The sequence below is a fragment of the Poecilia reticulata genome, linkage group LG8 (genome assembly GCF_000633615.1).
Source record: "Poecilia reticulata strain Guanapo linkage group LG8, Guppy_female_1.0+MT, whole genome shotgun sequence".
Classification (NCBI taxonomy): Eukaryota; Metazoa; Chordata; class Actinopteri; order Cyprinodontiformes; family Poeciliidae; genus Poecilia; species Poecilia reticulata.
Window position 1 is genome coordinate 25294625 of NC_024338.1, and position 10401 is coordinate 25305025.

General features: G+C 39.5%; 1 protein-coding gene across 1 annotated transcript in view; it reads left to right on the forward strand.

Moving 5' to 3' along the window:
• The first annotated feature begins 1052 nt into the window (after window positions 1–1052).
• arhgap23a (Rho GTPase activating protein 23a) overlaps window positions 1053–10401 on the forward strand; it is an 81132-nt gene continuing 71783 nt past the window's right edge. Inside the window, exon 1 of the mRNA XM_008416963.2 lies at window positions 1053–1442. Coding sequence (XP_008415185.1) covers window positions 1434–1442 — 9 coding nt within the window. The 5' untranslated portion in view covers window positions 1053–1433. The remainder of the gene's footprint in view (window positions 1443–10401) is intronic.

A 10401-nucleotide genomic window follows, 5' to 3' on the forward strand; every position in this document is an offset into this window, starting at 1 on the left:
ACATATACATAATAATTCATTATTGTTGCTTGTTTTAAGTTGTTTATTACTAATGTGATTTTAACATTAAAAAACAATAGTTTTAATTATTTTTTTAAAGGGACATACCACGTTACATTTTTATTTCTATTATTATTATTATTATTATTATTAACGCGGCTGGTACAGGAAATAGCGCCACTAGCGCCCCCTTCACTTCCGGATTGCAATGGTCCCATTTCCATATAAGGTATGAGGCTGACAGTGGTCCGTCCCCGCCCCTTTCTGCATGCTGCAGCGAGGTGTACTTGAATTACGAGTGCAAAATCAAGATTTAAAATGACATCTCGCCACAAAAAGCACAAGTCTGACGAGCTGCTTGACCATAAAATTGCGCTAACTGGAATTACGAAAATAAATTAGCTTGATGGAAACACTGCAGTTTTGAAAAAAAACTCACATTTTCCAATAAAAAGTTTTTGCGATAGGATGAGGAGGTTTTTCGGCTGCTTCAAAATAATTGTTTTTCACAAAACTGAGATGGAAACACATTTTTTCCTCGTCAGGAATCACGTGATCACCAACCGGCTGTTACTACTGGCGGAAAAGACGAAGAAGACGACAGGAAGTGGTGGGAGGGAATGGCGCAGAAGGTTTTCTTGTGGATTTTAATGCATTTCTTATTTAATGGAAACATGACAACTGCAAAATTGTGTTTTTTCACACATTTGTAATGGAAACGTAGGTGGTGTGTTCAAAGAGTCATATTATCCATTATCTGGTTCTGGTCATAATATAATAAATGCCAACCACAAATGTCACAAGTTAAGTTTGAATCGAGGAGTCAGGTGATGTCAACATAATTTTCATCAGATGATGAGAATTGGCCTGGGTTTTTTTTTATTATTTTGTTTTGTTTTTGGAGTCGGGCAGGTTTTATGCTGAGCTCGGGCTGAAAACTGTCAGTCAGATCTGGCAACCCTGCACCCATTCGCTCGCTCTGGCTCCCTTTCAGCAGCAGGAGGGGGAGGGGAGATGGAAAGAGAGGAGGGAAGTGGCGTTGAGCAGGAGGGAGGGAGGGAAGGAAGGCGAGGGTCGAGCTCACAGAGGGAAGGAGTGAAAGAGCTGGAGAAGGAAAAGCGGGAGTCTCTTCTGCTTGTGTTGTCCAGGAGGGAGGTTTCCCCGTTTCCCCCCCCCCCTGCAGCCGCCGCTCCGGAACAGCAAAGAGGGCAGAAGATGGATGTTTARCTGGAGGTGTCACCCTGTGAAGGAGACTCAGAGTCATGCCTCTGCGGGGAGGCGCGGCGGCGGCTTCTGGCTGCCAGGCTGCCTCGCCTGTTTGAGGACAACCAGCCTGGATTTCTGCTGGGAATACTGAACAAGGAGCGAAAGGAAAGCAGAGAAACAGCTGGAGATGACCGGGAGCAGGAGGAGGGAGGAGGCTCAGTGAAATCATGGACCAGGTGAGGATGGGGGGGGGGGAGTAAACTGGAGCACCTTCATCCGCGCAGCCACACCTTGGCTTTATAACATCCATCACCCCCGCTAGGTGAGCSGCGTCTCATCCTGCAGGGATGTTTTCGTCTCTGGCAGAGGTGATGCCAGCAGGCCGCTGGAGAGATGACACAACATCTTCCAGTTTGCTCCTCCACAGTCGSGAGAGATGAAGTCTGAGTGGGGTGTGGCTGTCATCAGGTCGTGGGTTCATTCAGTCACGGAAAGTGACTGTCAGACTTCACTTTGGCAACGTGTCGCCTGCAGCTGCGCGTGTTTACAGTGTGACAGAGAGGATGCGTTCACTTCCACTTGGTTCATTTCCCCCTTCCACCGGTGTTTGGGAGTTTTCTAAAGTTATATTTGGCTTATTTAGCCTGTCATAGCGGGAAAAAAGTCATATTTTCATATTGATAAATGTCAAAGTTCCAAACTAAACATCTAATTAACAAACTAAATATGTAACCTTTCAATTTAAATATTTAATTAGGAAGCTAAACTAAATATTTACTTTTCAAACGAAATATTTTGCCACTAATTCTATATGTATTTTGCTAATTTTGTTTCAATCTAATTATTTACTTTACAAACTGAACTTTTGATKTTCAAAAATATTCATTCTCCGAGGCTCACATTTAGCAGGCAAACTAAATCATTTAATTTTCAAACTAAATATTTATTKTCCAAGCTAAATATTTAGGTCTGAAATAAATATTTAGTTTGGAAATGAAATGTTTAATTTCACAATCATATATGCTTAGTTTGAATGTCAAGAATGTAAATATTTTGTTTGCRAAACTAAATATTTAGCGAGCAAATTAAATACTTAATTGTAAACTAAATCTTTTATCTTTCTCACTAAATATTGAATTTGAAAGTTGAGTAAACTAAACATTTACAATGATTTAAACATTTACAATAACACAGTGAAATTATTTTTGTGTTTTTGCTTTGACAGGTTAAATAAACCAAATTATTGCTTTTAATTTTTTACAGTGCAGTTTTACAAACRGCTSCCCATCGCCGGTGAGAAGCAGGAGGCTGAACTCATGAATGTTTTGGAGGAAGATTACCTCATCTCCCCCTTCACTCCCTCCCTACGCCTCCCTCTCCTCCTCCCCTGATGCTCTCAGCAGCGTTTGTGACGTAGAAGCGAACAGAACAGGGGGATGAAGTAACCCGTCCCAAACATTTGATTTAAATGAATAATTCATGTCTTCCACTCTGTCCCACCTGATGAGACCTGAGTAAGCCTCTCAGAATGAACATGATGTCATCCCATTGACTGTTTGATTGCAGTTAGACGAGGACGAGTGTCGTTTTAATTATGTTTTACGGCGCCTTACTGTGTTCATTTTAAAACATTTTGCACATTAAAAACATGACAAGTGTTGCCTGCATTTGTATTCAGCCCCTTTTACTTTGATATCGCTAAATAAAACCCAGTTAAAACAGCTGGTCAAGTCACGTGCAGTGAAAGAAATTTTGCTGGAGGATAAATTGTCCCAATAATTATTGCGATGAACAATGATGTTATTGTTTTTGATCATAATTTGCTCTCTCACAGACCATCCATTTCATCCATTTTCTTGCACCCTTGTCCCTTTGTGGGGTCGGGAGGGTTGCTGGTGCCCATCTCCAGCTAACGTCCCGGGCGAGAGGCGGGGTCACCCTGGACAGGTCACCAGTCTGTTGCAGGGCAACACAGAGACACACAACCATGCACACACACTCACACCTAGGGACAATTTGGAGAGACAAATTAACCTAACAGTCATGTTTTTGGACTGTGGGAGGAAACCAGAGTACCTGGAGAAAACCCACGCATGCACAGGGAGAACATGCAAACTCCATGCAGAAAGACCGGGGCCGGGAATCGAACCCAGAACCTTCTTGCTGCAAGGCAACAGCTCTACCAACTGCGCCACTGTGCAGCCCTCTCTCAAACCAATAAACTTTTAATTTTGTAAAGAGAAGTGAAATAAATTTTAGATATCCAAAATAAACCATGTATTAATGGATCCATTGCTTATGTGGCAGCATCATGGTTTGGTTTACGTCAACGCATGTCCACATGTTGGAAAGGTCTAGTCAAAGTCCAGAGGTCAGACTCTGAGTTTAAGGTATTTTTTGCCAGGAGAACGGATGAAAGTGTTCCCTCTTTAAGTCTGGATCTACAGACTTTTGGCCTGTCAGTGTTAAAAAATATCTTATTTACCTTCCACCTCATAAAGTTATTCAGTTTGTGGTTGTAACTTGACAGAATGTGAAAACGTTCTAGCGGTGTGAATGCAGTGATGAGACTCCTGTCTTTGTGAATCTTAAGGTGTTGTTACCTTAAAAACATGAGAATCAGTCGAAAGGAGGGAGCAGACGCTGTCCCAGCGCAGCCCACAGGAAAAAGGAGCCATTTTCAATGCTGCCCTACGCTGCAAAGTGCTGACACGGCACGGCCTTGGTGCAGTGCTGAGGCCGGGCCGGTGTCATTTTAACGGCTGGAGCACGTTGTTGCGATATGATATGGATATAGCGCTTCCTGTCCGTCACGTGGCGTTGTGTTATTGTCGTCTGTGCGCGGTGGCTGGTGGGTTTATCTCTTTTTTGTGTGTGTTTCCTGCTTCAGGGCCCATTACAGCACAGTGTCCGAGAAACAGTCAAGGACCGGCTGTCAGATGTGAAGCCCAAACATGAGCTAGCGTTGCTGCGCGAGTGTAAACACAGGCATGGGGTGTTTACTACAGCTACGGAAAGTTTAAAGCGAACTGTCATGCAGCATCAAAGCTCCTCTCTTCTAGTTTCATAGATATAAACTCCCAGTGAGAGACAATTATCTATGAAGTTCAGGTTAAGATGTTGCAAAAACACAGACTGCAGGATCCATAAAAAGTATGAAAATGTTTGTTGATTGCACATTTCTGCGATAATAATTGCAGAGGGCAAACAGAACTAGCAAAAATACCGATAACTCGTCAATGTGTTCATGTTTTTGTCGTGTTATTACATAAAGTCTTATTTTCACTTTTAGTTTCTTGTGCGAATATCTCATCACACTTAAAATGAGACAAAACCAACGCACAAGTAACCTTCAACAAGATGCAGGACATTGTTTTTAGTAAATGATCCCTAATATTGAGCGTTGATATTATAACAAGACATTTTTCCCACGTTAAAAGTGAAATAATCTGCATTGAAAACTTTTTCATCAATATAAAGAATTGTAGTCTTAAAACGAGCTCCAATATCCTGCAGACAAGTTAATTTAGTCTAATTTCCATCTTTGGAAACATATTTGCACTAGAAGCTGGACTAAAAATACTTAGTAAGATTATGATCTTTTGCAGTGTATAATCTCAGTCCCATCTATTCTTTTCTTAAATGCTTCAATATATTACAAAAACAACATTTTAGTCCAAATATGTTCTTACACCTAAAATAAGACAAAACTAATAACTTTTCAACAAAATATAGGAGCTTGTTTTAAGTCAACAGTTTCTTAATTTTGATTTTTAGAAAGTTCTAGTTTTAGAGGCAAATTATTTCACTTTTAACAAGGCAGACGAGATTAAAAATGAAATAATCTTCCAGTGGAACCGCAGAACGTTTTCATCAATATTATTGAATTGTTAAGTTGAAAAAAGCTACTTGTAAATTAGTTTTGTCTTATTTCAGGTGTGCTGAGATGTTTGCACTAGAAATGTTTGGTAAGATTTGGTGTGTTTGCTTTGTGCACAGTTACGCCTGTTTTCACAGGTTAGTAACAGTTTCCCCAGCAGGAATCTTTTCCCGGGAACGATTAAAACGTCAATCCGGGGTCATTAGTGCTCCGTGATCAATAGTCATTAGCGATAAATCAGGATGTGGCAACTCTGAGCATTTGGCTGCGTGACCACATCCACCAGAGGAAAAACTCTAAATATATAAATAAACTATTTAAACAACCTGTTTCTGTTGAAAGTGTGTCCCAGCATCAGAGGGGGAATCTTTCATAAGGGAACATGCTGGATTTATTTATTTTTTGTTGTGTTTGTGCTGTCGTCTGGACAAAACTCCCTGGAGGCTTGGTTTGACTTGAGTATTTGTGCATCTTTGTGCATTGAATTTGTGTGTGTGTGTGTGTGTGCGTGTGTGTGTGTGTGTGTGTGTGTCTCTACGACTCTCGCCCAGACTTATCTTAGAGTTTGTTTTGTCTTTTTCTCATAGATGTGACTGAAAAGGAATGCAGTCAGAATTGGCTCAGAGCGAAACAGCCATGCAGGGAGATGTTTTATGGGAGTGAAACTATGTGTGTGTGCTGGAGAAGAAAGGGTCTTACTGGGTTACAAACGAGATAGTGAGAGGGAATGTGAAAGACGGCGAGTGTGTGAGAGGGACGGACAAAAGGAGGGGACGGGTGTGCAACAGGTGGTCTAATCGGACGACAAATGTTAGACTTTTAGGAATGTCTCCCTTCGTTTTCCAGAGCAGGACGCAAAGCGGGAGACGTCTAAAATAAAAACCTGCTGCAACTTTGCCGACGCACAAGAACAAAAAGAAAACATTAGAAACCACAGAACAGAGTTTCAATCATTGCAAATGGTTTCTACGTGGAGAGGAAAACACTCAGAGGTCTCTGCGGGACACGTGTGGGACTCTGCGTCTGACCTTGGCCACCATTAAAACGTTTCTGTGAGAGATGAAGCATGCAGGCCATGCAGGGGAGGCATCATTCAACACTTTTACATCAGGATGAAGGGAGCAGCTACTGCATGCTGGAAAATCAGTCACCTACTTTATTTATGAGCTTCTTGCTTCAACAATATAATGTAACAATTGATATATCTAATTAAAATCTTTATTTTTTTAAACGAGTTAAAGGATTGAGGCAGATTCGGGTTGAGGTTACTTTAGTTTTCCTTCCAACAGATTTGTTTGCTTTGTAGTTGAATTGTGCAGCGTGTATCCAACACATGTGTAGATATGTGGAAAAAAAGGGTTTTAAGTGTTTTTGTTGATTCATATTTTCTATTTTTACGTTGTAATCTTGGTCTTGTTTCTTAGTCAAGTTAAAATAAGACAAAATAACTTATGAGTTAAATTCCAGCAATTTAATATATGCGCTTTTTTAGGTAAATATCTCCTTAGTATTAATTTAAAAAGTACTAGTTCCATTGGCATGGGAACATGTCTCTGAAAATGTCTGATCATAAGAGAAATAATCTGTAAATGTAATAAATATTAAGGAATTGTCTTAAAACAAGCTGCTGTATTTTGCTGAAATTACTTGTAAACTAGTTTTGTCTTAATTCTAAGATATTTGCACTGGAAACTGGACAACATTACTTGGTAAGATTTTGTGTTTTTGCTCTGAAAACTCGTAAACTTTTCCTGCAGGAATGTTACTCAGACATTAAAACAGGTTCTGCAAGTTTTACTGTACACATCTAGAGGTGAAATGTACCAAAGGATTTATATTAGAGGCTCCACTGTGTTGCAGCCAAATTAATATGCAGATGCCTGCAAGTGAAGAGTGAGCAGGCTGTCCCATGGGAGAAACTAGGACACCCAAACCCTGGAGGTCAACATCTTCTACTAGCTGTTTAGAAGCCTTAGCCTCGGCACAAACGAGCAAAAAGCGCAGATGGCGGAGGATAAGGAGGGAGTGAGGGGCTATGTTCTTTCTTAGGGTTAAAGGTCAGTCCATTTGGTTAAAGCACCTCCTCTTAAGAGCAGTTCTCGCTATGTCAGGGAAATGCAGGACAACAGAAGGATGAGCTTCATGAGATTAATCTCATTAGGAGCCCATTTTATCCAAATGGGTCTTTTTTAATGTACAGCTTATGAGCCAAATCGATTATCTTGTAGGACTTTTCCAGCCTTTTTGAGTTTGAGAGCAGCAGAAATCAGCATCCAGGTATTTCATCCAGGTCTGTGGTTTCATTGCTTTGATCATTAGAGCGGTTTTAGTCGTGCATCTCTGCATCCCAGTACGAACTCTGCTTCTCTGATCGCCTTATTTCAGCGTCATGTTGACCCAGTTTGTACATCAAATGATGCAGGGATGCACAAATGTCCATTTTACTTCCAATAAACGTGATTATTTTTGGATTTGAAGACCTGTAATTACTGCAAAAGCTCACAGAGACATAAAGGATGGATGATTTAAAACTTCCTTCCTTTTTCTGAAACTTTTTAGAAAACCTTTTACCATTGTTCGCTCATAAATTCTGTTAAATCTCAGTTTTGAGATCATATCCTCATCTGAGTCCAGCCACAGAGCCCTCTTGTGGCACCCTGATGCAACTGCAGCTCAGTGCTTTCAGGAGGGTTGAGGATTATTTGTTTGCATAAATCTGTGCAGCAGAGGAGCAGATGGTCACCCTTTTAGCAGGATCCATCCCTTAATAATAAGACGTTTTTCTACATTACTGATAAACAGTGCAGATTTATTAATAAATTAACAATAAATACATGTGATCCTGCGTGATTTTCGGTCAGAAACTATTAATAAGTCTTTTAAAGAAGTATTTTGAATCTTTCTGAGACTGACAGCTTTGTGTGGGATTTTATTTGCTCCACCGAAGGAAATTCTGCACATTTCTGAATGGAAAACTTCAAACCAACAGCTCTTGTCCGTCAAAAAAGAAAACGTTGTGCTCTAAGGCCATGTCTAGACGAATTTATCTCTGAGCTTAAAGAGCGTAGAAATGCTCAGATTAGGATATGATCTCCTCAGGGGAACAAGATTATTGAGTTAACGTCATATACTGTCAGCGATGTGGCTCAAAACGTATGTTGTTGTTAAAGATAATGTGCTGCATTTAAATCTTTTTAAAGGTTTTAGTCATTTTGAGAGGAAGACTGGTTGAGAAAACTTGTTTATGAGCTCAATTATAGCATGAATGATGATATGAATTTCATATTTAGTCTTTTAATAAAAGCTGTAGGAGGTTCTCAAATGTCATTTAACTCAACAATGCCAAATCTATTAAGATCTCATTAGGGATGAAGATCTATTGGCATAAAAATGATTTTTGAATTGATCATTTTTGACTTTTGAAGCTCAGAAATGTCCAAGTTTTTTTTCTAGACATTTTCAGAGATTAATCTCAATATTTCTAAGTTTTTCCTCTCAAATTTTTGACTTTTGAAGTTCAGAAATTTTCAAGTTTTTTCTAGAAAATTTCAGAGTATATTCTATCAGTTTTTTTACTTTTAGGGTTCAGAAAGTTCTTTCTAGAACATTTCTGCTGTTAACCTCAATATTTCAACTCTTGCAAATTTTAGAGCTCAGAAATGTCCAAGTTTTTTTTTAGACATTTTCAGAGATTAATCTCATTATTTCTAAGTTTTTCTTCTCAAATTTTAGACTTTTGAGCTCAGAAATTTTCAAAAATATTTCTAGAAAATGAATCTCAATAATTTTTGGCAGGTATTTAATACTCTTTCCCAACAATGGCACTGACTTGCCGTCGTAAATAACATCCTTAAAGTCTGTCCAGAAGGTGCAAAAAAAAAAAAAAAATACATTCTCTCAGATTTTATATTTAGGACGTTCCTGACTCACCACTGACCAGCAGAAAGGTCTGATTTAAATATTTCCACTTGCATCAGTTGGTTTCCCAGAAGTGCGTTAAGGATACAACCGATCCATCAGAGTTATTTCCAACAAACCGCCCCATGAGGAAGCAGAGCTGTGAAAGGTAGAAAGGCCGCCTTGTGAAGCGGCGGCCAGCAGGAAGGAAACCCACTGAGCTGCTACTGGAAGCTGCAGACTCTGTTGACTTTATCACTCTGTGCGTCTTCATGGAGATTCAGGGGAAGAGAAAAGGTGGAGTCGGGCACCGCCTGCAGGAAAGTCCTTTAAGAAATGTGTGCCAAGTGTTTATAGTAACAACGGACATTTATAGCAGCAGTGGGATTCCTTGGATGTGATTCATTTGTTCTCTGTAGTTTCTAATAATGAGCGCATCAGGACAGTCTGGCGTTTTACCGGGGTTGAATCAGCGGCCGTTTTGCAATATGCCCATTGCTGTCCATGTTTGTCTCTGGGTATTTCCTCCTCTTTGTTCGTTTGGCTAAATCTTTCCCACATGTACGTTTCTAATCGGTTCTCTCCATGTTGAGTCATGCCAGAAAAAAAACCCCAAACTGCACAGACTGGAGGTTCAGGAGTTCATGGTTTTGGATGAGATATGGTTCTGTGAATAAGTGATTGCACCCGTTTCTCTGATTTTTGCCAAACAAATCGAAGGTAAACACAAAATGTCGATTTTGAAGCAATTATTTTGTATGTTAAGAGAAAAAACCCAACCAGCCTGGTTCTGTGTGAAAAGCAAAATGTTTCCCTTTGTTTACAAAGTCCATTTAAATCTGGGATTTTCTCTTCCTTCCATAGTTAAAATATTTGTTCAGATGAAATCCGTTTATCAGATTAAAAACTAAACACACTTTTCATTAAGCCCACATTTAGGTTCTCTAAAATGTTTTTTAATGGTCTGATGTAATATTCTAACTTAAACTGTCATGTTTTCATTATGTAAGCTGAAAATCATCATGACTGACAGGAACAAAGGCTTTAAAACGTCTCGGCGACAACATTTCTGACAAAGTTTCATAAATTAAAAGGCTTGTCAGTAATATTCTGATTTATTGAGTGGATCTTGTACAACATGAGGAAAAATGTTTCAACTTTGTCGACATTCTCAACCTTTTTTTCTTGTTCTGTCTTTTACTAATCGGAAAATCAACCATTTCATTCTGGGTTTCAGGTCCAGAATATCCCCTATGACGCCTCTAGGGCTCGTTTAGGTCACCATGACGATAGACTTTGACTAGACTGTTCTGGAAAAAATGCTGTAATGTGACAAAATGTAAAAAAAAAAAAAAAAAAAAAAAAAAAATGCCGAGACCGAAGGTCTGAATGTAGAAGTATAAAACGCAGAGTTGGAT